General features: G+C 33.9%; 3 protein-coding genes and 1 pseudogene across 4 annotated transcripts; 2 read left to right on the top strand and 2 right to left on the bottom strand.

Annotated features, from left to right (window-relative positions):
• The first annotated feature begins 759 nt into the window (after positions 1–759).
• On the top strand, positions 760–2,720 carry LOC144559690 (putative aldo-keto reductase 1). The gene is made up of 7 exons (XM_078308793.1): positions 760–917; positions 988–1,155; positions 1,297–1,500; positions 1,591–1,763; positions 1,857–1,953; positions 2,039–2,192; positions 2,308–2,720. Exons 1-7 carry the CDS (start codon positions 858–860, stop codon positions 2,484–2,486), a joined length of 1,035 nt encoding a protein of 344 aa, XP_078164919.1. The 5' UTR covers positions 760–857; the 3' UTR covers positions 2,487–2,720.
• A 1,483-nt stretch (positions 2,721–4,203) lies between these two features.
• On the top strand, positions 4,204–10,680 carry LOC144559368 (proline--tRNA ligase, chloroplastic/mitochondrial-like; annotated as a pseudogene). Its single transcript, XR_013513123.1, has 10 exons — positions 4,204–4,218; positions 5,281–5,361; positions 5,445–5,557; positions 5,678–5,884; positions 6,749–6,883; positions 7,130–7,291; positions 7,560–7,759; positions 8,163–8,243; positions 9,378–9,440; positions 10,403–10,680. The product of XR_013513123.1 is annotated as a proline--tRNA ligase, chloroplastic/mitochondrial-like (transcript).
• A 6,621-nt stretch (positions 10,681–17,301) lies between these two features.
• On the bottom strand, positions 17,302–19,642 carry LOC144559287 (protein indeterminate-domain 12-like). Its single transcript, XM_078308306.1, has 3 exons — positions 19,310–19,642; positions 18,698–19,103; positions 17,302–17,920 (listed from the first exon to the last, which is right to left on the bottom strand). Exons 1-3 carry the CDS (start codon positions 19,500–19,502, stop codon positions 17,470–17,472), a joined length of 1,050 nt encoding a protein of 349 aa, XP_078164432.1. The 5' UTR covers positions 19,503–19,642; the 3' UTR covers positions 17,302–17,469.
• Positions 19,643–24,318: 4,676 nt separating this feature from the next.
• On the bottom strand, positions 24,319–26,276 carry LOC144559576 (heat stress transcription factor A-2c-like). The gene is made up of 3 exons (XM_078308639.1): positions 25,894–26,276; positions 24,477–25,307; positions 24,319–24,355 (listed from the first exon to the last, which is right to left on the bottom strand). Exons 1-2 carry the CDS (start codon positions 26,215–26,217, stop codon positions 24,666–24,668), a joined length of 966 nt encoding a protein of 321 aa, XP_078164765.1. The 5' UTR covers positions 26,218–26,276; the 3' UTR covers positions 24,319–24,355; positions 24,477–24,665.
• Positions 26,277–26,691: the final 415 nt, after the last annotated feature.

The following is a 26,691-nucleotide window of genomic DNA, read 5'->3' as shown; positions in this document are numbered from 1 at the left end:
TGAGAAAAGATATAGTTGACTATAATAACAAGAAAATTAACTAAAACTTGCACACAATAAGCACATCTTAATAAAGCCTTAAGGATACTAGTGAAGTCACCACCAACCTATTTGTACAGCGGTTACAGGCCTTATAAGCAGGTTACTGTAGTTGAATTTTGTTGTACTAGTTAAATTGGACATATAAAGAGAGAGAGAGAGAGTTACTGAGCAATTGTTCTCAAAATATTTCCAAAATTATAATTTTTCTTTTGTTGTTGGACTAACTTTTTTTATTAATTTTTTTCTTTATTAACTTTTGTATTAATGATAGATAAGAGAGAACAATTACAAAGACATAATTGATATTTAGAAAGAAAATTTTCTTTCAGTTCTCAAAATTACAAATGATACTCTCAGTATAGCACTCCCCTTCTTCAATATGCTTGATCTTTTTAAATAAAGTAGGGTACATTTTTAAAATGTCGAGAAACTTCCCTAATAAGTGTAGATGATAAAGGAACCAACTTTGCAAGTTCTTTGGATGTCCCCTTTAAATCACAAGCAATTTTCTCTTTCGAGCATGATGTGGAGCAAGTTCGCTAACTTATTGTGGTACGGGCCGTCAAGGTAAAAAGTACATAAAGCAGGCCCGACGTATTTTTAGGCTCGACTTAATCTTGGGCCGGTACTATAATCAACGACCTCTTATCAAGGCCGTCCCTCTTATGTTTGGGCCGATAAATATAATATTTTTAGGAAAGGTAGGTGTCGGGAGTCGAGATACTAAAAGTCCACTGAGGCGGAGGGTCGAACACCGAGTCCTAACTCCCAACTTTGCTTGGCTGCTTGCTCCTTCTCACAGCGATAGCTCATCTATGGAGAGCACAGAGCAGACTGATGTCCCTAGAGTGAAGCTCGGATCCCAAGGCTTGGAGGTACAACGATTAATTGGTGTGATAGACATATTTCTTCATTCTTTTCTCTTAAAACCGTTTCCAATTTCAGGTCTCCAAATTGGGTTTCGGATGCATGGGTTTAACTGGAGTCTACAACTCACCCGTCTCTGAAGAGGCTGGAATTGCAATCATCAAAGAAGCGTTTAACCAAGGGATCACCTTTTTCGACACAGCCGACGTCTATGGGCCCAAAACGAATGAAATTCTTGTAGGAAAGGTATTTCTCTACTCAGTTCTGTTTTCCTTTTCCTGAATTCAGAAACAGGATTTCATTATCTATGGAATGATTTAACGGTTTCGTGTAATTTACAAATAAATTTAATTATGTTTAAGCTTCAATACTGTTGTTGGTGTGAAGGCATTGAAGCAATTGCCAAGAGAGAAAATCCAATTGGCAACAAAATTTGGAATTGTGGGGTTTGATTTGAATGGAATGAGTGTGAAAGGAAATCCTGAGTATGTGCGTGCTTGTTGTGAAGCAAGTCTCGACCGGCTTGGTGTTGATTATATCGATTTGTATTACCAGCACAGAGTTGATCAATCAGTGCCTATTGAGGAAACTGTAAGTAATTCAGTTTTCACACTTTTTACTGTGATCAGTATATGGTAATTGTGTAGGAATATTTATTTTAGATATCTGTATGAAGAGTAGATGAAGGAGCTGAAGAAACTGGTGGAAGAAGGAAAGGTGAAGTATATAGGTTTGTCAGAGGCAGGCGCAGATACCATTAGGCGGGCCCATGCGGTTCATCCAATCACTGCTGTACAGATGGAGTGGTCCCTTTGGACTCGTGACATAGAGGAAGATATTGTGCCTCTCTGCAGGTATGGCCCACACAATTCCTGTAATTGGTTGCTTTTGACTGCACCTGGTTCTCCATTTAATCAAGAGATGACTTGGTCCCTTTTTTCTTATAGGGAGCTTGGCATTTCTATTGTACCATACAGCCCTCTGGGTCGTGGTTTTTTCGGTGGAAAAGCCATTACTGAGACCATTCCTTCAGAAAGTTTCTTGGTAACTCCCAACTAGGCACACTATTTTTTCTTCTCAATTTGAATGTACACAATTTATAATTTTTTTTATTATTATCTTGTTACAGGCTAGGCATCCGAGATTTCTGGGAGAAAACTTGGAAAAGAACAAAGAGTTATATGCACGGCTAGAGAAACTCTCTCAAGGGCACAACTGTACACCAGCTCAGCTTGCTCTAGCATGGGTTCTTCACCAAGGGGAAGATGTGGTCCCAATTCCTGGTAAGGATGATATACATATGCTGAAGTTGGCATGCAGAAGTTATTTGTGATTAATTTTTTGTTGGAGGCACTTCCAAGTGATATCATACTCATCCATAATTCAATTGTTTGTCAGGAACAACTAAGGTGAAAAACCTGGAGAGTAACATAGGTTCCTTGAAGATTAAGCTCGGTGAAGATGACTTGGGGAAGATATGTGAGGCAGTGTCTGTCAGCGAAGTGGCGGGCCCCAGGGTTTATGGCATGATGGAACCATTTTCTTGGAGGTTTGCAAATACTCCATTGCCGAAATGACATTATTTTTCATGCTAAATCCATATGCCCTCCAGTTGTTGTACCATTTGAAGTTCACCTGTTTTGTCTTCTCATTTTATATGTACATATTTATCGTATTTGATGAAGGATGTCAACTATTATTGAAGTGGTCATTATCCTTTATGTCATGGTTATGAAATATTTGCTGGTGAAATGTAGCTCCTAGAAATTTTGGGTTTACAAGAAACTTTTTACATGCTTTGCATTTTGGAAGCACTATGGTTCGTATGCATGTAAGATTGGCCGTTCCGGAGAGAATTGATTTGTGGGACCCACTTGGGTTGCAGTCGTCTCTCTCGCCTCTTCTGGAAGGTCCCTGAATTGTGTAAGCCCCATATCTCCTTCATTATCTTTCGAGTGTTGTCGTGCCAGGTAAGTACCAGGTTCTATGTTTTAACTTTTAATGTATGGGACTGGAAAGGTAATGTACCTTTTTCTTGTTCGATTAAAAAAGAAAGAAAGATATAAGGTATTTTTATGTTTCAAATCACACTACATTTTAAAGGGTTTTATAGTAGCACTAGTCTTGAAAAAAGAATACTCCAAACAACAATCACTCGAAAGGTCATTACAAACATTTTAAAGGGTTTTATATAAATCAGCTAATGCACCAGTATACTGTATACGCATACTAAAAAGCGAAATATGACGCCTTTCCTGAGAAAAGTTTAGAGGGAATGAAATCAGTAAAAATTGTATATTTTGCATTACGACAATCCTCGGTGCATACACTGATACAATTCATTCATATTTAGACATAAATCTTATCATAAATTCTATACACAGAAAATAAGAAAAGTGTAGCATATTGTTGCTATGGTAATCTAAAAATATCCAGCTGAGATATCTTACCTAATTATACAAATGGCACAATCTTTTATGATTAATATTTCTCAAATATAGTATCTGCATTGCTAATAAGGGAAATAGCTTTATTATTATTTGCGTATTTATATAATGCCAAATCACTTTCAAATAAAATAAAGCTAAGGGTTAATTTTTGTATACCCTCCAGGACTTTCCTAATTTCTTCTATACCCCTCCACACTTCAATTTATCTAATTTATCCCTCAACTCTTGAAGCTCTTTTCTTTTTACCCATTACACAGTAACTATGAAATTAATCATAGTTAAATCTCTAGTTAAAATAATAAAAGACAAATTGGCCCTTTCTTGTAAGTTGATATCTCCTCCTTCCTGTGCTCTCTTGTGATTTGGGATTATATTTCCTTCTCTTACATTGAAACAACTCAATTTGCAATATGGAGGTCTAACACTAGTGATGGGATGATCTTTTGAAAATTAATCTCTAACACTGGCTATTGCCTTCTATAAGAGTGCTACTGGGCGTAACATCAAGCTAATGCCTTTCTTTTAAAAAATATGGATACATCCACCAATTTCAATGACAGATCATAATCTTTACAAATCCTTGTTAGCAAGACCGAATACAAGGCAAAACAACATGGTAGGGTGTCAGATGTTAAAACCATGCCATGTAGAAACTCCATTGGCTTCTCAATTTTACCTTTTTCTTGTTTTTTAGGAAAATCCATAGTTACATTGCATTAATTGAAAATAGTATAAACAAAGTTATATTTCTACAAAAGTAATTCTAAAATAAATACTACCAAACTAATTTAAATCACTAAAGACAGCAGCTATCCGTCCCTTCCAATTTGCAAAAAGTGAAAACATGGAGGATCAATTGGTAATTTTTTCATATCCCTCTGACAGCCTTGTCTCCATTTACCAGCAGCTTCAAAAATGATCTTGTTCCGTCGCTGTAGTCCAGAATTTTACCAGCGATCATTGCTTCTTACTCGCACGCTATCCAATTTAAAGATGTATTGTTGGATTGGAAGAAATCTTGATTGAATTGTATGCATCAGGCTCCTGCCAAATCTTAAGTTTTCTTTCACGATCCTTGAGGACAAGGATCATTTTAAGAGGAAGGGAATGTAATGTCTTAGAATAGTTGTTATAGGTAGTGGTACTTTTGTAATTTCCTTGTGGTTTCTAACAGCTATAAAAAGAAGCTGTCATTGTAAGAATGATAGGCAATTAATCAGAAATTTGCTCTTTCTCTCAATTCTCCTTCTCTCTTCTCTTCTCTGTATCTCTATCTCTCTTTCTCTGCCCTCTTCTCTTCTTCTCTTCCCTTCTTTCTATTGTCTCTCTTCTAGTTATATCCTAAATTCAACTTAGGATATGACAGACACCTTACTCATACGCCATTTGGAAACAAGTTCATGTATCCCTCATCGAATCGAGTTCAGATAGTGTTAGTGCAGTAAAAGTTTCTGTACTTATAGGTGTCCACGGGTACGATACAGGTTGGGTAGAAGTATTTCATACCCGTACCCAATAAGCTAATGAAAAATATCTCACCCATACCTGTCTTATCGAATATGGTATGGGTCGGGTAAACGGATAAATGGATGTCTTTGTATAGAAATATAGAGGCCATGAATTAATCTACGGATACATGTGTGTAGTTTCTTTTGGTTTTATTCCTTTTTATCTGTAGGATTATATGAATGTGAAATGCGAGGAAACTGGACACAGATGCACATCTTTTTCTCAGTTGTGTTTTATCTCCTTTTTTATTACTCTCTCTTATTCTGATTGGCTGTACTATATTAGCACTTGAGCTTTGCTTCCATTAAGAGTTGTGACTCCATTTTATGTTAAGTCTACCAAATGGATAGCTAGGGTCTGGTTTCAAGTAGGGATATAAAAAAGTCACGCTGTGGCTGGACCTATCAAGTAGGGATATAAAAAAGTCATTGTAACTCACGAGTTTACTCGACAGATACAAAGTTACCGTGACCTTCCTCTCATGTTATATCAGGTTATTCTCTCCTCATTTTAGTAAGATTTTCACATTTCAAGCCTCCTTGTGCTCAGTAATTATATTCAAGTATATTGTCCTAGTGGGCAGTAGCCACAAGGTGGGAGAAGAGATACAAGCTGTTTGTGTGAATGAACGAATTCATTGGCTAGAGGGTCACACAGCCCATGCCACCTTTCAGGAGGCTGAGAAGGAGGTTTGATTTTATTTCTTGTATTAGCTATCTTATAAATAAGTTATGTTTTCATTATTGCAAATAAGTTACTTGGTTTAGATTTTTTTTTTTTTCTTTTGTTTTGTTTTCAATCACACATAGGCGTTGCAGATGATTAATGTGTTCAATGATTTTGCATATGAGCAAGCTGCAATACCAGTAATTACTGGTAGAAAATCAATACCATAGACTTTTGCTGGTGCTACCCGTACATACACAATTGAGGCTATGATGGGTGACAAGAAGGCATTGCAGTCTGGCACAAGTCATAACCTTGGTCTGATATTCTCCTGTGCTTTCAAGACACAGGTTATATTTTTGGCCTTCTTAAACATATGAAATTGTTTTGTTTGGCTGATCATAATTGATTATATGCAGCTCCATGTACAAAGGAAAACTTCATGCCCCTGTAAAATTAAATATAACTTAATCCCTTGTAGAACATAAGTTGTATATATACACTCCCAATAAAAACTTTTAGAACTATCTAATATAAAAGAACTCTTATTATCTTTACAAATGTGGGAAAATGTTATCTTTTCCATTGTTAGTATAACCGAGCTATATATTCCATCTGCTAAAGGGACATATAAGATTTATTGTCAGGTTGGTGTTTAGATGATATTGTGATTTAATGAGCATAATTAAACTAGTCCAATAAAAAAAGAGTAAGGTTAAAATGCCCCAATTTTTTGTGCCCCAATCATGCCTCACATTTTTATCTCCGTTTTCAAAGTACAAAATGTCAATCCGAACCACTCAACATGATCTTCATATTAAAATGTGGTTGGAGACCAAATTATTATTATTATTTTATTTTTTTTGCAAATATTTTATTATTTTTTGAAGTTAGGTACAAAATTCACTGTTTTTTCAGAAGATTCTGGACCATTCAAAAATAGTAATTTTGTATCTATCTAAAAAAATAGTAAAAAAATTCTAAAAAATATAAAAGTCAGTCTCCAACCACATTTTAATATGGAGATCATGTTGAGTGGCTCGGATTGACATTTTGTACTTTGAAAACGGAGATAAAAATGTGAGGCATGATTGGGGCACAAAAAATTGGGACATTTTAACCCTACTCATAAAAAAGTATCTAAAGCTGGAAAGAGGAGGGGAGAAAGGAAACCAAGTCATATGAGAAACACATTGTTTTTATTCCTTTTGTAGTTCATGGATAAAAATGGAGATAGACAACATGTTTGGCAAACTTCATGGGGAATGAGCACTCGTCTTGGTGGCATTATTATGACACATGGAGATGATACCGGCCTCATTCTCCCTCCAAGAATTGCTCCTATACAAGTAATTTTTAATTGGAATTTATATTTCTCTTGCTGACAGTGAAGTTGCTATTGGTCATTGTTTTTCATTTAGAAATTAGATTCAATAAACTCAATATATGCCTGCCTCTTAACCCATTTAAATGGTCATATATTTGTTTTCTGAGTATTAATAAAATGCACCTTTTTTCTCTTTTTTTATTTGAAGGATTCAATAATTATCGTATATGTTTTCATTTGATTCTAGTTTTGTCTGTGATGCATTTAGGTGGTAATCGTGCCGATTTGGAATAAGGGTGGTGAAAAAACATCAGTATTAAATGCAGTAGAAACTGTTCACAATATTTTGAAGGAAGCAGGTATCCGAGTCAAGAAAGATGACTCAGAGGAGGATACGCCTGATTGGAAATTCAACTTTTGGGAGATGGAAGTAAACAATTTGTTATTTATAATTTCCCCATTATATTTTATTTCAAACATTATTACGAGATTTGTATATGGCTGCACCTAAGATGGAAATTCAGTCAAAAGTAAGTTCTGAAAGTTCACACATGCAAGAAAAAATTCAGTTAGAAAAACAAATAATTCAAGAAAAAAGGAACAAAAAGGATGGAGAAGCCCAAAAACATTGGTATTTGTCAGTACTGTACCATTGCTAGCATATACATGTCTTTTGGTTACTGTTCTATATATGGCAGGGAGTACCTTTAAGGCTAGAAATTGGACCACGTGATGTGACCAACAATAGCGTGGTAGTTTCTAGAAGAACTGTACCAGGAAAGGCAGGTAAGGAATATGGGGTTTCTATGGAGGCTTCTACTCTACTGAACCATGTGAAGTTAAGATTAGAAGAAATTCAAGCTGCGCTTTTGCAAAGGGCGATATCATTCCGAGATAGGTAATCGCTATAATTTCTAGTTTTGTGGTTCCATTCAGGGGCGGAGGGAAGAAAAGAGAATGGGGGTCAATTGACCCCCATTTGTTTAGAAGTTTTTTGTATTTATGTATGATTTTATATATAATTTAGAGTAAAATGGCATGGTATTGTAAAATTGACTCCCATATGTGTTTGACTCCTATAATTCGAAAGTCTGTCTCTGCCCCTGGTTCCATGTGCTCTTTTACACCTGATAAGAATTTTAGTTTGCTTATTTCCTTGCAAAGTGAAGTCAATTAACTTTGTATAACAATTTGATAATTTTTTTTATATTTTACCCAGTATTCCTGAATATGATTGTGCATGTATATGCAGACATTCGCATGCTTTTAGCTGAAGGTGTGATTTCTTTCTGTTATTCCAGTAACATAGTAGATGTTACCTCGTATGGAGAGTTGGAGGCAATTGCTGAAGGAAAGTGGGCAAGAGGCCCTTGGGCAGCCAGGTATGAATTAGTTACAAGGCCTTTTCTAAGGAGTTTGGCTAGTATAACATCAGTGTCATTTCAACCTATATAACACCAACTCTAAAACCTATCAAATTAACTTCGAACGACTAATCCAAACCGTTCAAACTGAACTACTTCATTAGTTGTGCGTTTACATGCAAAATTTATAACTTTTCGAATTTATTTAGTATTAAGTCAAGCGGTCAAAAGTGTGAGTTTTTAAGTTAATTTTAATACATTAATTTTTCAATATTTTTACCACTTGATTTGATACTAAAATAACTCGAAAATATAAAAAATTTGTATGTAAACGCATCACTCATAATGTAAATCGGTTTGAACGGTTTGGATTAGTCGTTCAAAGTCGATTTGATAGGTTTTTGAGTTGGTGTTATATAGGCTGATGTTATATTAGCCAAACTCTTTTCTAAGTGAGCATCTTTTGGAGTAGGGTTCAAATGCCTCATGTCTTTCACGCCTCAATTGTGCCTCACATTCTTATCTCTGTTTTCAAAGTTCAAACAGTCGATTCGAATCGCTCAACATGATCTCCAATTACAATGGCCATGGAGAACAAATTTAATATTTTTTGGAAATTTTAACCCTTTTTTTTGTAGGTACAAAATGACTGTTTTGGATGGTTTGCAAGCAGCAATTTTGTACCTATCTTAGAAAAGGTAACTTTTTTTCAAAAAATATAAAATTTGCTCTTCAAGCACATTTTAAAATGGAGATCATGTTGAGTGGTTTAGATCTACTGTTCAGACTTTGAAAACAAAGATAAAGATGTGAAATAAGATTGAGGCATGAGGCATTTGAACCCTGATCCATGTTTTGAATTAGGATTTGCTGTACGGTTTCCCTACAAATTTTATGGTGCAAGTCATTAGCAGCTTTATTCCATGTCCACAGTTTTTGCAACAGGTTGAGTCTTTTCTACCCTTACAGTTTGCATATTCATAGTTAGGATACAAAATTTTCTGAATAGAAACTAATTCTACAGTTGAGCTTTTTGAACCATGACAACCTGCTCTGGCACAATTCTTGGGATGATTTTATTACCTTTTGTCTTTCTCTCTTTAAAATTGTGATTATCTGTATATACTATATACTATAAATTTTTCCATTCAGTGATGCTGAGGAGTTGAAGGTGAAAGAAGAGACCAGTGCAACACTACGATGCTTTCCTTTTGAGTAGGGGCGGATCTAGACCAGTGCAACACTACGATGCTTTCCTTTTGAGTAGGGGCGGATCCAAGATTTTAATCAGGATTTTGATCAGGGATAGGCACAAAATACTAATAAGAGTGCAATTTTTTTTATTTTATATAATCTCATGAGTTATAGGATAAAATACTAACAAGACTATAAAATTAAAAAAAAAATAGTATTGTCTTACTTATAAAAATAAACAACAGTATAGTAATACATATCTAGTCAAATGAAGTTGATGACAGCTAATAAAGCTTACCTCTACGGATCTTCATATGTTGAAATATTTGCATAATTCTTTCATTATTAATATTCTTGAAAAATCTCTCTCAATATAAATAATCAAACAATCATTCAACAATTCAAGCAACAAACTATATATAATTCACAATTCAATTCAAAAATTAATTTAATTGATGAATTCAAATTAAAAATTGAGACCTTACAAAAAGAGTCAAAGATGAGGAGAACAAGTTAGGGCGGAGAGGAAAGACGCGGAGAGGGCTCAGGTGGCGTGCTTGAGTGCTGGTAAAGAAAAAAAAAATTTCCAGCGTGCTTGCATCAGTCGCTTGAATCAGCGTAATTGTCAAAATTAAAATTAAAAATATTTAGTGCAAGTTCGGAAGCTGGATAATTTTTTTTTTCTTTTCTTTTATTTATTTATCCAAGCGGCTTGGTTGGGATCCACGAAATCAAAGCGAAGTCTTTCTCTCTCTCTTTTTAATTTCTTTGACTTGGGTCGCACGTAGGGATCCACACCCACGACCGAAATAAGCAAAGAAATGGGCTTCGATTTATTTCTTTTCTGGGCCTGAACGGATGAGCCAGGGTTGAGCACGACTTTATTTCAGGGGTAGGCACACCTTGTAAATTAGACTGGGCCTAAATTAATTTTTCAAATTCAGGGGTAGGCATTCCTTAATAGATCTGCCCATGCTTTTGAGCAGCCTGAAGATGAGAAGAAATGCTTTATGACTGGTAAACCCGGAGAGGAAGTTGCTATTTTTGCCAAGTCTTATTGATTTCCCCCCTTATTGTATTCTTTTTCTGGTTGCAAATTTTCCCTTTTTATGAGATAGTGGATTGGTTGTTGCTTAATTCTATTTATATCAGTCATGTTATAATGGCATAGGTATGAGATTTAAGTTATTTCATGTAAACAACTGATAACAGATATTTAGACGTGTTCTTTCACCAGTATAATTTCTAACATGATGAGTTATCTTCCATAGAATGTATCAGATTATCTTTACCCATAATGCATATGTGCTGGTACATAATGGTTTTTAGCTCTGATCATTGCACATACTTGTCAGCAATATTGGAGTGCTATGTAAGTAGCTTTGCAAGTTCTTATTTTTCTTCATGTTGCATCGCACAGACTTTGTTACCCAAATTGTAAGGAAGTACAAGCTAATGGAATTGGAAGTAAAAATATAATATTAAGTTTCTTTATTAGGATATAATCTTCAGACTTCAGTAAAATATGACGTTCAGATGGAAACACCAGCTATAGCCTAAATGATGCGTTGAGGCAGATGGAAGCCAACGGAACAAATTGAATGTCTTTGATGGCATTTCGCATCAGGGATGTCAAATGGGTACGATATGGATCGGTAAACACCATCCATTGAGATACCGGAGGTGGTAATTAAGCTAATAAAAAAAATATTAAGCTAACTCAAACAGTAATAATTATTCATATCTGTCTTATTGAATACAATATGGGTCAGATAAAAGGATGCCATTAACACTCCTATTTATGTTCCCATAAAATATTTTTCAAAGCAGTAGAACGGAAGGAAAAATAAATAATGATATCGAGTCATGGAATAATTAACTTTGTATGGCTCTAAAGCAATGAATTAATGGATACAACTAAGCTTTCTTATGGAAATTTGTAAAAAGAACAAAATCATATAAGCTTTTAAGCTGTCTCATGGGAATTCAAATCAACACTTGAAAAATAGATGAAAACAAATAAATTGAGAATTATATAATGTATATTTGGAATATGAATAAAACTAATCGTATAATTTTAATTTTTATAATTATCCTATATTATAACAGAATATCAGGGTAACAACTAACAAGTACATAATATTTGTTATTTTTGTTTGGTTTAGCGCAGATAGATTTATGGACATATAAGAGGACATTAATTCGAGCTTATTTGTCATTTTTGGGAATTTGTGTGAGCTCTAAATTGATAAAAAAATATCAATGAACATAGAATTCATTATAAATGCGTTTTAGAAAAACTGAATTCATAAAATCTGTTGTAAGTGTTCATTTTAGACGAATAAAATTTATATACGTGTAAAGATTAAAGCATATTTATTATTTATTGTGATCTTGGTTTTGGAAACATAAAAAAAGGAGAGGAATCAAGCACTTTCAACCTTTAATCGGTCTATTAAAATTTGTCGTAAGCATCGATCTACTTCTCTGAGAATAAAGAGAGAGATGAGCTAGCTGGTGAGTTGCAAATAAAGTAAGGATTTTGTTTTATTTCACGTTTATATCTCAGTTTTTAAAAATTAAACAGTCGATCCGAACCGCTCAATATGATATCTATATTAAAATGTGTTTGGAGACTAAATTTTACATTTTTTAAAAATTCTTTACTATTTTTTTAGATAGGTAGAAAACAGTTATTTTTGGACGGATTCTAGATCATAAAAAATAATGATTTTGAAATATTCTAAAAAAATTAGTAAAAAATTTTCAAAAAAATATAAAATTTGATCTCCTAGCACATTTCAATATGGATATCATATTGAGCGTTTCGGATCGTCTCTTTGAAATTTCAAATATAGAAAATATGAGCGTGAAGTAAAACAAGACCATCACTTCGTAACTCATCATAGTTGGGGGTAGTCCAATGAGCACCGGATTAGTCCAATTTGATTTTCAATCAACCATACGATCGACATCAAGATCCATGCAAACAATTTCAATTTGTGCTGATCAATTTCGAATGAACTTGTTGCAGATTGGACGGTTGCGATTAAGCATCAACCCAAATCTGATCCAATACCCGTCGGACCGTCCAACTCGGTGCTAATAATAGTGAAAAATCACGCCTATGTCATAAATATTACAAGATTATTAAATGGAACCCACACGTGTCATTTTCATGAATTTTTTTCTTTGTTGCAAATCTCAAGGCAAAGAAAGGAAGCAAGCCTGCATCTTGGTTTGCTACCCGTCACGCATTTCTATGTTCAGTCTAAGCAAACCAAGGCCATAATGAGTGTGAATCAATTTTGTCATCCGAATTAAATAGATTTGGTTTGGACCACAAACAAACGTGTGCCTTTCATATATTCAAACTTCACTGTGTAAAACTCAAATTCTCAATCTCTGACCATATATATATATATCTGGTGTTGGAAATATGGATATTGTACTTGCCTCTTTGATTGAGCAATGATTTTGATTTAGACTTCTTGTGACTGTAGTTAAATTGAATTTGTTTACAAGTGTCAAATTGAAACATCTTAAGTGAGGCTATGGTGCTACGCATAGCTTACTTTGGTCCGTACTTTGAACCAGTATTTATGTTTATAAATTTAAATAGTCAATCTAAACCATCTGACATGATCTCTATAAAAAAAATGTATTTGAAAATTAAATTTTACATTTTTTTTAAATATTTTCTCTATCTTTTTAGATAGGTAGAAAATCATTATTCTAAATAGCTTAGAATATTTCGATCAAGTGATTTTCAAAGTATATAAAAAAAATCTAAAAAAAAATCTAAAATTTGATCTAGAAATAAATTTTAATATAATGATCATGTAATAGTTTAAATTAACTATTTAAACTTTGTAAATAAAGATATTATTCCAAAGTGCATACTAATGTGTGTTTTACATATTTTTATAGTCTCACTCAAACTTTTTTATTAGTTTATCCTACTCATATCATATTCGCTAGAACAGTTATGATTAAAATGAATTTTTATTACCTTATCTAGATAAGTATACAAGAAATTTTCTTATTAACTTCAAGTAAAGATATACATATGTAAGAATTATTTCTTATTTGTTATTCTTTAAAATAATTAATACAAAATTATATATGTTATTTATTATGTTGCATATTTAACTATTTACTATATTATTATTATTATTATTATTAATTTATATACATCATTTCATATAGTTTTATTTAATTAACAATTTATGATGAGATTGATTTATAAAAAAAAAGTTAACACATATAAGGATATGGTACCGATTAAGAATAAGATTTAACATATAAGTATATGATACATATTTTGACCTTTTTTTTTCTTTTTCTTTAAAAAACCTTTGGTGGCCCTTCAAATTAAATTCTATGCAAATCATGCATTCAGTATTATGTTTGATTTTTATACAGCCTTTACCTAGTAATAAAAGAAAAAGATAAACAGAGGGCTTAATCTATAAATTGATATTTAATTTGCTGCTCAGGGAAATTACGAGTCAAATATTTCTCTAACACGGCTTTTTCTTCATCATTTGATGAAAATAGATTGGTGGGATCTAGCTAGAGAATCAAAGTCCACATACAATTTTAAGGATGCATGATCTATCACCAAATTAAAGGGAGAGGGGATTTAATTTTGTTTAAATCTTAATACAATTAATCTAGTTCATGATAGGTTCACCTTATTGAGCTAATTAATTTTTTGTTTAATTCTTACGATAATTGTCATTAAAACCTAAAATTCAATATTGGTCAATTTTTCGAGTTCATGCTGGAATTGAGCTAATTAGCTTTTGTTTAGTTCTTAACATAAAGATTAAGTTATTAAAACAACAAAACCTAAAGCTGATGGAGAGCTTTTGCAATAATTAGATAACAAAAAAAAGAACTCAATGGCACTATATATCTTTTTATTTTTTTTTCTTTGTCGCAGCTATAAATTATATATAATTACTTGCACACTGTTTCGCGAACACCGACAATTACCTGGATGAGTATCCATATATTTATTCTTGCATCGGATCATTTCTACAATGATGAAGTGTTAATTTTTGTGGGGCATTTTTATCAGTAGTTATAGGTACTGCACACCTAGAAACATGTATTTGGAGAATCTTTAAGGGAAATCAAAAGAGTGGTAAAAAGGCATGGCAGTCTTTAGAGGAGGCAAATGGGATGGATGAGGATACATCGGTAGTTGCAATGCAAAACCCGCATCCTCACATGCATGCAATGGTTCATGATTTCATGCATCTGATCTTACCCCCACAGCCTCACTGCTTTGTGAAAAGCGGTCAAGGATATCCCTTCATGCACCTTGTCACTTCCCCACCACCCCCTCTAGTAAACACCCTTACAACCACATGTGAATATTCTCAATTAACCCTTTGGTATCCTCTTTACTCTTTATAAGCGAATCCGGTTCATTCCTCTATTTGTTTATTTAAATCATTTATCTCAATCTTTTAGTAGTTGATCGTTGTTGGAATTTTTGTCCACCGTTATCTGATGCTCATTCGAAACTACATGATTTATTAAGTTTCTTTCCTAATTAAGGTGAGCTGATGATTGTCAATTGGCATATTGTATTTAGGGGTGCCAATGGTACCTTTTTAGCCGTTTACCTAACCCGTATCGTATTCGATAAGGCGGGTATGGGTAAGGTTTTTTTTTCGTTAGCTTATTGGGTATGGGTATGGATAAGAATTTTTTTTCGTTAAATAAATGGATAAGGGTATGGGTAATGACTATTTCGTACCCGTTACCCTATAGGGTAATTATAAAATCAAAATATATTCAATTCAATTTCCAACCCACTTAAATGTATATTCAATTCAATTTCCAACCCACTTAAATGTGTTTTTGAATTTTTATTCTTTATAAAAAATAATTTAGTTGGAATTGATTACACATTTATTTTATTTTTTATTAGAAATGCACTTATATATGTGTTAAAATGAATGAGTTTTTGATGTTTAATTTGTAAAATATAATAAAACTAATTATTATACTAGTATTATCCGTTATTCACCCGCTACCGTTTCGTTATCCGATAATATTAATGGGTAAGGGTAGGATAGGGTAAGATCAATTTTTAATGGGTATGGATAGAATATGGGTAAGATCAATTTTAATGGGTATGGGTATGAAAATGTCTCCACCCGACCCGTACCGTACCCATTGACACCCCTAATTGTATTAAACAAAATAATGCAAAATATCTTAAAACAAACTACAATATTAATTACCCCAAAAAAAAAAGTATGAGTGAGGCTATGGTAATTTGCATATTACGGATTGACCCGTGCTATAAATGTATATCTTTATTTTCAAACTTCAAACTGTCAATCTAGAACGTTAAAGAATATTTTTACATGGAGATCATGTTTATCAATTCAGATTGACTATTTGAACATTGAAAATAAAGATATAAATCTATAGTAGAAATCTACCCGTAATATGCATGTTACCATAGCCTCACTCAGTAATTAAGTATTACATATTCCCATTTAAACAAACTATAATTTAACACAGAAAAATATAATTTTTGGAACTAAGCAGAACGATTTGAGAAAAAGAATAGAAAGTGACGAGAGATCCGGTGGTACAAATTGCTTGGGCCTTCCTCTGATCAACTTTTTAGTCACGCGTTGACATATTTCTCTATCAAACCCTTTATCTTTACTTAATTCTGCTTACTTTTTACTTTATTTTACTTTATTTTTTAATTTCTTTCTCACTCTGTAGCCTGCTAGACCTTTTGAACCTAACCAGTGCTCTTGTCATGCAAGCAACTCAATCTCTGATCTTTTACCTAATCATTGTCAGTTCAAAAGCATTTAACCTAGCTTCTCTCTCTCCAGCCTTGTGTTATGCAATCATTTCCTTGGATCCATATCTGGTTCTTCTTTAAATTAGTTGCCTCAGCAAAAGGAATCAACTAATTAGAATTCTTCAACAAAAACTGTTATTCCTTAGTTCAAACTTCAAATTAACCATATATAAATCTAAGCTATCCTTAAGAATCCTAGTTAGCTAGTAGTTTTATATGTTTTACCTTATCTGCATTAAGATTTTTTTTTTCTAAAAGCACGCTTGGCACTTCCTATTTTATTTTTTTAGATGTAATGTAATTTTTAATTTAGTTTTTTTTTTCTTTTAAATTGCTTTCTAACGGTTTCTATTAGCTAGTAGTTCTATTTTCATAATAATAATTGTTGACGTGATTACTAAAAGAAATTAAAATTAATTGTACGAGTGTAGAAGTTTAGAAATTAAAATTAACCTAATTTCTATTTATTTCTTCATTGTTGTTTTTAATTGCTTCTTAATTTTTACTGACGTAGATGCTCTTAAATGAGGTTGATTTATGTTTCACATGCTACTAATAGTGGCGGATCCACTCACAATGAATTGGAGTCAATTCACTCCTATTAATTTCCAAAATTTGCATACTTTGACACAATTTTGTTATATAATTTAGAATAAATGCAATGAATACTATAAAAAATTGAAACCCCCCCCCCCCCCCCCCCCCCCCACCCCCCACCCCCCAATAGTTTTTTTTTAATTATATATGATTGACTTCCATACGAAATTTCCGAGGTTTGATCGACTCTCATAACTTTAAAGTTTGGCTCCGCCCCTACTAGCAAGTGATAATTATATTTAAACAAGAATATGCTATATATGGAACGTTCCAGGCATAATATTTGTTTTATATGATGCATAACAATTATTAATTAATAAACCAATAAATCAATAACTAACTGATCAACAAATAATAATAAATCAACCAAAAAAATAACTATTAAATGTAATTTGTTAACAAATGACTATTACACCATAAATTAATGCACTCAGAACAGACAATCAATAAGAAATATTGTTGATTAAACATTGAGTAATAGCACCACGCAACAAACAAATACCCTCTGGATCAGAATAAAGAAGAAAAAAGCACAATTAATAAGACCTTGATATCTTCTCACATAAACAAAAATAAGCTCAATTAAATATCTCTCAGCATCATACATTATCCAAAGATCAAGGGCAAAGCAACAAGCTCCTCAACCCTGGTCGCCTCCTCTGGATCCGCTTCAACTACACCGAGAAAATCCCTTGTCATATTTTCAGCTTGCCACATAGCAAGATCAGCACATTTGAACCCTTCGTTGATTGCATCTCCAACAACACTATTGTAGCTAGTGGGACCCAGAATGCAGCTTCTCTGTAATTGTGAGTTGGCATTGATCTGATGAGTTAAAGCTGAAGTTGTTGCTGGGAGAGTAAGATAAGGATTATGTTGGATGAGCTGAAAGGAACTCAAATTAGGGTTAGGGTTAGGGTTTGTAGTGAAGAGGGAGGGGTGAAAGGGAAGAGGAGTGGCAGTGGCAACAATATTGTCCGTGGTAGATGCGAGTAGCCTCGCACTTTCTTCTGCTAGTGCATCACAAAATGCTCGATGAGTAACCAGACTATCTTTCCTGCATAAATGTGAATGCAATTTGCATAACTCAACAGTACATTATAGGAAAAAAGATGGACTACATGTGCATGTTAACCTATCCAGCATGCATAATGTTTTTGTTTTTACATGTAGAATTATATTATATTTATATTCCAACGGGCCGGGTTGCTTCTGTAAAGAAGGTGGTGAGAAAAAAACACAGAAAGGAGATGAGCACAACATTGCATGTTACAACTTACAACTAAAATATACTAATTTGAGACAAGAAAAATCAGCAGTGCACGCACACAATTTAAGTCAAAGATGATGGCAAGCTAGTGAAAGAAAATTATGCATTTCTTTTCTAATATTGGACTGGAATTGATGCTTTTGCCAGCCACTCAATACCACAACAAACTGCAGCATTAATTCTTGTATACCTTTAGTACAAGCAGGTGGGGTGCTTCAATTAATGGTAACTAAAACATCCATAATATAAGAATTAAAGAAAAACAATTCAAATTATTTTTAGCTTGTCTAAGAAACCAATCAAATCATTTTTTAAGAACTATCACATTTAGTGCTAACATAGGAAGCTCAATTTAAGATTAAAAAAAATATTTGAGAAAATATGAATTATTCGAAAAAGCTCGCTAGAAAATTTGTATGCATAAAAATGAAAATGCAAAATATCAATGAAGAATGCACTTCTATTCTTATAGCACAATCTTACTAGATCAATGCTGTGAAACGAGATAGAAAAAAATATTGACCGACTTATCTCGAAAAAAAAAAGTCATAATTGAAGACGAACCTTGAAAAAATGATACCACAGTCGCAGCGGTACTCCCTAGTACCACAACCCTTCACATGCGCCTTCCAATCAGACTGCACTGCATACCGCTTGCCACACCGTTCACACCTCCACTTCTTCTCACCGTGCTTTCTCGAGTAGTGCTTCTTTATACCGGTCAAGTCACCCAGAGCGCGTGACGGATGATGGTGCACGCATGTCGGCTCCGGACAAACGTAAACCCTCTTTTTTATACCTCCATCTTTTGTTCCTGTCCTTTGTCTAAGCTTCCACGGGAGATTGTGGCCTCTTCGGTGTAACTGGAGGTTTTGGTCTCGTTGGAACCCTTTGTTGCAGATTTCACACACATACTGGTTTGTTGTCACTAGGGTTTTTGGAGACAAGGCCACCACTTCAGCATCTGGATCTGATTTAAGCAAAGTGTTAAGAAAAAAAATATACTATATTACAATGATGAACAAAGAAAAATAACAATTATTTAGTATTTCCGGTGTTAAATTATAGCAACAGATACAAAGTTAGGTGAATTCAGTCTTGACTCTTGATCTGTTGCATGTTTGTACTAGAAATACAAAAATAGTTGAGATCAACGTGCTTATGTTATGCATGTACCTGGATTGCCTGGTAAGTTTCTCTTCCTTTTGTTTTTGATAGGTTCAGAGAATTGAACTGGAGAAAGGAGAGAGGAGAAAGTAATGGGTTCATGGATCAGAAGTCTGGTCTCAGAAGAGACACCACTAGCTTCCTCTGAAATTGATTTGTTTGAAAAGGACAAGCTTGGAGGGAACAAGCTTATGTTCTCCATTCTTTGGTTTTGATTTTGCAATCTTACAAAGAGACAAAGGAAGTGTAAAGAGAGGAGAGAGAGTTTTTGTGTGTGTGTGTTTGTATCTGATGTTGTTCTTTGTTGTTATCGCAAGAGCTCGACTGGACCTCCTTTTATGGCTACAGGGACGAGGTAGCTAGATAGAGAGAGAGAGAGCAGAAAAATAAGGTTAAGGTGCCAGAAAAAGTAGAGTGCAAGAAATTTCTGAAAAATTAGCGTTTTTGCATGTGCTCCTTGAATTATCAGGCGAAGCAAATGGCAACAAAATTAAGAAGAAAGTTCAAATTTGAATGCATGATTTGATCAGTAGTATCACAGACAGTATCCCCACAATTAAAACACACTGCAAAACAATGATAGCCGCTATTATTGTCATATATTAATTTTCCAGCTTTGGAAATTATGACTAGGCTACCATGTGGAATGCAGAAAACAGGAAATCAGTGTGCCAAAAAAAGGAGTCAGATTGCTCAGAGAAAAAAGCTAAAGAGAGAGAGGAAGAGGTGTGTGTGTGTGTGTGTGTGTGAGAGAGAGAGAGAGATGCAATTAAAGACCTTGATGAGACTCACCTCATAAAGCCGATAATCCACTACATTATGCTGTTATGTCAAGTCATTTATCCAAATTTCATTCATTTGCAAAAGCAATAGTTGGGGACACTCCAATATGTCTCCTATTTTGATTGAGTTTGGAAAATGTAAATTTCTGAGCAACCTCTAATTCAAAATTTCTCCTTCTGCTTTTCGTTTCCTTTTAATGTATTGATCACTAATAGAGGTACTACTTTTAGCCGATTATCCGAATCCGATCTTGAACTGAACTGGATCCGACCTGGAACCGATCCGATACTCAATTAATTAATTTGGATAGGATATGGTTTAAAAAAATATAACCTGTTAAATTATGAGACGGTTACAAAATTAATAATTTAATAATCGATCCAGGTCTGAACCGGAACTGATATTTAATGAATAGGATATGTGTTTGTTTAGTTATCCGACTCATAACCGAATCCAACCCGATACCCGTATAAATACCAATAAAACACATATTAATAACTATAAAAATACAATTTTGTATATAATCAAATCAACAAATGTCACATCAATAATCATATTTTGCATATTAATTTTTTGAATAAAATTTATTGCTATGAATATATTCTTCAATATCTGTATTGTATAATTGTATATCCTCTATATAATCATAGAAAATTATTACTCTCATTGATATGTCATTCGCAATAAATCTCATTGAAATCAAATATCTGCCATATATCCTTCTTTGATCTCTTTGCCTATCAATATTTTACTTACTAAAAATATATGTCATCTTCAATATTTGATTTTCTAAAAATTATATCTCTTCTTCAATATTTTGATTTTCAAAAGTTATCTCTCTCTGGCCTCCTGAATTCAAAAGCTATTAACAAAAAACTAAAAACTTTCCAATCATTTTCGTTATACCATGAGTACTCCAAACTATCAACAATCGAATTATGAAAATACTACCCAATAATCCAAGAAATTATAATTATATTTAAATATAAATTATTTCTCAAATGCTTGGGAGTTGTCACATATACCCACTCCGGATCTGAAACCGCTCTGTATTCAGACCGGACCCGATAATCCACAAACAAGTTATGGGTATCTATCTATCCGGAACCGAAAGACTGGATCCGAAATATATATGTGTAGATAGGTATCCGAATCCAGACCCGACCCGATTTGAAACAAATAAGTATGTGGATCGAAATTATGACCCGAACACTATTAGGGTACGGGTCCAAGACCCGACCCGATAGCACCTCTAATCACTAATTAGCTTGTAGTTTCTAATTTCTTTATGAAACCTGGAACTAGTGTTATAAATCGGATCGGACCGCCGGTTAAACCGAAAAAAATTGGACCCGACCACTAGTCCGGTTTGATTCGCTTGAAGGATCGTTTATGCTATTGAACCGGCCAAAACCGGTTAGATCGGCCGGTTTTACTGAAAAAATGTCAACCCATTCTGAGCAAAACCCACTTAGAAGAAATTCATTTGGAGTTTAAGATCAGATTTTTGTTGGAGAAAATAGTTCGTAAACAAGAAAAATAAGAAGGAAAAATGAGAAAAAGAAGGTGAATATGACAATGGGACCCATGTCTTTTCACATTGAAGGCCCAATTAAAAATGTGGGCCATTAATTTATCTCTTTAAACTTTAATATCAAATGCAATAGAGTTGCTGAGTTAGTTTTGATATATTACAAAAATAAATTATTAATTCTTCTTTTTTGTATATTAAGCATGATTTTTTTATTTGTGCTTTATTTTTCCAAACATGTTTATTTTTAAAGTGAATTATACAAATATAGTATTGATTTAATTTTTTTGAAATCAATAATGAAAATTAATATCGACTTTAAACATTGTACTGACACGATCATATAAAAATGACATACAGGTGTGTGCTATTCTAAATAAAAATAACTAAAAAATTGTTCTTTTGATGATTTATATTTTATATAGCAAATTATAAAAAACCAGATTTATACCAATCTAATTTAGCAAAAAATATTATAAACAAGGTCTGTCTAAATTGCTGCTGGCATCATTTCAGCAGAAGTGCTGCCGGGGCTATATTTAGCCATGTGATGTCCAAACAACAAATCCAAACCGTTAGATGTTTAATCTATATTATAATCTACTTGGAGACCAAATTTTACATTTTTTGGAATTTTTTTACTATATATTAAGCTGGTTTAAAAACCGCTGATTTCAGTAAATTTCTGCAGCATTGAAATCAGCGGTTTTCAAACCAGCTTAATATATAGTAAAAAAATTCCAAGAAATGTAAAATTTGGTCTCCAAGTAGGTTATAATATAGATTAAACATCTAACGGTTTGGATTTATTATTTGGACATCACAAAATAAAAAAACAGCGGCAGGACTGCCGGCAGCAAATTAGCCACAGCCTTATAAACATTATACTTTGGATTATTTATATAACTAAATTTGTAAATTTAAGCTTTATGCACATAATATTACTGTAATTGACATTATAATAAGGTGATATATAACAATTCAATGCCATAATTGTTTTAAAAAATTAGCAATTGAACCGATTGACTCACCGGTCCTACTAGTAAACCAGTGACCCGCAGCTTTGCCGAGTCAATGTCCGGTTCGATTCTGATAACATTGCCTGGAACTCGACTTTTAATTACATTAGCTCCAAGAGTAACAAAATTGCACGCATGCATGTAACATTAAATTTATATAAAGTATAAATTAAACATGGAAATATCTTTCCAAAAAAAATTAAGAAGCTTTCTTAAACGTGCTTAATTATCTAATCTCTCGAATAAAATTCCAAAAGAAAAAATGTCAGGTGCCTTTGAGGGCAACTTAGATTATAATAGGCAATTCAAAAGGCGAATCAATCACGCTCATATAGCTTTTCAAAGAACACACTTTAGGTGTAATTAGATGTGCTTCGTTGCCTCAAATGTTAGGTTTCCTTTTACATCAAGCATGCATTTTTAAATCTTTTTAAGGTTAAGTCCTTGTTGGTGATAGATATGACTTAGATTAATTCTTGGGGGATCCCAATTCCACTGTTACTTTAACCCCTTTTTGCTTTTGCACATTCTCTTTGTTGAGTCTAGCTCCTCTGCAATTGATTCATTTCAAAACTAATGCAATATGTAGAAGGAAAATTTATATATTGCAAATGGTTGTTATTAGACGACATTTTTTTTCTCGATAACGAATCTCGCAATAAATCGTAAATATTTTAATTATTTGTTTTTGAAACATCCATTAATTATAGATGGTGTACCTGGAAGCAATTTTTTTAATATTGTGGTTTCTGCGCCATAGTTAATAAATTCAATTATTGAGTTTTGTCCGGGGATTGCAATTTACTAATTGCGTTATACATGCATAGGAAAATGACACGAAACATGGCATGCTCTCTGTTGAGCTCTTTTTGTTATTCCATGGATACTTTTCCCACCACATATACAAAGTGGACACTCTGAGGCCCACTTAAATTCTTTATTTCATTCCTTCAATCTAAAATTATTTATTTATTTATTCATTCAGTCATTTTTATTCATTGATTTATTGTATCTATTCATTTGTTTATCTGTTTTCAGAATTTATTTGGAGGAATTATTCTCTCCCTGCAGGGGCATATTATGCTAATAGTTTAGAAATTAAAAAAATAACCGAAGTTTTTTTCCATTAACCATGACTGCCATTCTGCCATTCACCGTAAAATGTTCTCTCCATAAAATAAAACTACCACTGTGTATTACACAGAAACGGAAGCAAGAAAATTAAAACTGAAAGAACTATATAATCTAGTATAGTGTAACTTAATTTTTATAAGAGGTTAACAAATATTGATGCATAAAAAGTTACATAATTTAATGAAACAAATTTTCAATTTGCAGAAACCCCATCTCTCTCACTTCCCTCCACCCTTGACCGTGTATGCCATTAATTATGAACATTATTCAGCAACAAAATCTCCGGCTTAATAGTGTATTCCTTTTAATTTTTCTTTATATCAATCAACTTCTCTTTAAGAATTGATCGAAAGGTCAGCTGAGATAAAATATTCGGCTCATTAACCCTCAGTAATTTAAAGTATCAATAGGCCGAAACCTTTATTTAAACGGGCCGAGATAGATGTATAATTGTTAGCAAGGGGCCGTGATAAATGAAATATTTCCCCGGCCTCAAATTATTTAAACAAAATCTGCAGTCGCTACAAAAGCACAATTGAGAAATGCATCTAGAAAATCAAAACCAACAACTTGAAACATATAGACTACCTACCGAGTAACAAAAGTTCAAATCTACTAAAAGAAGAAAAAACGGAGATCTGAACTCCATTGTGCATGACAAGCTTAGTTAAGCCCTGTTAGTAATAACTACATGAAATATTTAGACTACCTACCGGGTAACAAAAGTTCAAATCTACTAAAAAAGAAACAACGGAGGTCTGAACTCCATTGTGCATGACAAGCTTAACAACCCTGTTAGTAATAACTACATCAAAGAGGTATCAACAACAAACTTGTTCAACTGAAAACCAAACCTGAATTTATCCATAGCAATTGACAAATGCCTCAAGTTGAAGCTTTATTCGGGCCTATGTGACGTCATGTAACCTAACTGCCTTGCAAGTGCTTCGACATCGTTCTCCTCATCTGCTTCTTCCTCTACAATTTCGTCCTGCAGCAATTCCTCCCAGAAATCATTTTCAAATTCTCCATCTTCCCTTAATGCCCCTGCACCTCCAATTTCACCAAACAGTGGTGGGCACTGAGTTGAGCTAGAACCTGCTTCAATGGGCCTCCTTCGTTTCTTTGAAATGGCCTCTTCAATCTCCTTTCTCTTTTCATGTTGTTGCGCCAGCTGCTGCAAGAAAGTAGGATTTTGCATAGCTCGCGCCAGAAAACCGATAACTTGGTGTTGTTTCTTCTCAGCATCTTCAAGCTTCTCCTCCATTGCCTGCACATGAGACCTAGTTACCATATGTTCCTGCCGCAGCTTAATGACCTCTGCAATGAGTGTGTTTTTGTCGCGCTTGAGACGGTCGATTTCTTGTTCAAGCCCAAATTGTCCCAATTCTAAGCATTGGTCAAGGGGTTGTGACTGCTGAGGTGCATTAGGGTTTGCAGGGTTTTTCCTCCTTTTAATTGATTTTAAGAGGTGTCTCTGCCCACGAAGAAATCCCTCATTCGCAAATTCCCATTTGTCAGGGTCAATTTTGCGAAATCCCTGTAAATAACCATCCATTTAACCATTATGATGTCAGATATTAACTTAGCCAGTAAAAACTATGAAAGACCGATTTCATAAGAGTAGGATGTGTATATACACTCGGATCTTGAAGAACATAATACGTCCATGCCTCTACTTCAGTCCTAGCTACACAATACAATTACAAAGAAATTTGTGCGTCAGGATATAACACCATAGTATATTTACTGATAAATACATACATTCTTCATTTTTCTTTTCATCAAATTTGAAGGATAACAATATCATGCTTTTAGTTCTAAGATTTCATACAAAGTAATCTGTGCCTTGCACATATGTCACAGTAGTCTTAAACCTCAATTGTTGAAGGCACCAATGATGGATGCCAGATTGTCAGTATGGTACCACTAGTTCATTCCGTTAATTCAAACAATGTATTAACACAACCAAAATTCTTAAGCATACCATAATAAATATGTAAAATCTAAGTGCTGAACCAACAAATCCTGCATTCATGCTTGTCATCGCTCAGATCATCTAAAGGGCAACTAAATTTAATAGAACAAAAGGTAAATTTCATTGACGCATTCCATCAAACACTTACATATGTGTTGAGCTGCCTGACGAAGCTGGAGAAGTTCCCATGTTTGAAGTACCTCGGCAGGAGCGTGGTGGCGAACTGATGCGGGTCCCACACAACGAAGCTACTACCAGGTGATCCCCACGACACCACCTGATTGGTCGATGAATCATCCACTATCTCATACGTTTTCGTCAGAAACGGAGGCGGACCTACCTCGTGCAAACCCTCGACCGGCCGTGGAGGAATTGTTGTTATCGATGACTCATCTAATGGAGAGGGCATGGAGATTTCTTCATCGAATTCGAAATACTCGTCTTTTACTATGTCAGGTAAGAAAGCATCCATGGCAAAGTGAAGTGTAGTCTAATGGAGTGCGAGATATTTTTTGCGTTGAAAGAGGTAAGCTGGGAGGAGTCGCGAGGATTTAAATAGGGCGATAGGAGGACGCCGTGTGGCAAATGGAAGTCTCTAGAAAGATCTGGTAAAGTGAGGTGGGGGGGATAAGGGAATTAGGGAATTACCCGATCGGAAAGTTCTAGAAGAAGAACCCAAGCCGTGGTCGGCGATTTTCGGGATCTTTCTTTCAAACCCTCGAAATATTTATTTATTACACCTTGAGATTTTAACCTGTTAAAAGTCGTTTTAAATTCCCTGCAATGCCTGCATAAACCCAGCAACTCTCGGGATCTTTCTTCTAAACCATCGTGATGTTTTTATTTTACAAACAACACCATTCATGCTAGAATTGAAGCGCATTCTAACATTATTTCTTCCAAATATTACATTTTATTATAAAAATGGCCATATAATTTTATTCTG

This window comes from Carex rostrata, chromosome 9 (genome assembly GCF_964058835.1).
Source record: "Carex rostrata chromosome 9, lpCarRost1.2, whole genome shotgun sequence".
In the NCBI taxonomy this organism is placed as follows: Eukaryota; Viridiplantae; Streptophyta; class Magnoliopsida; order Poales; family Cyperaceae; genus Carex; species Carex rostrata.
This window is presented reverse-complemented; position numbering and strand designations above follow the sequence as displayed.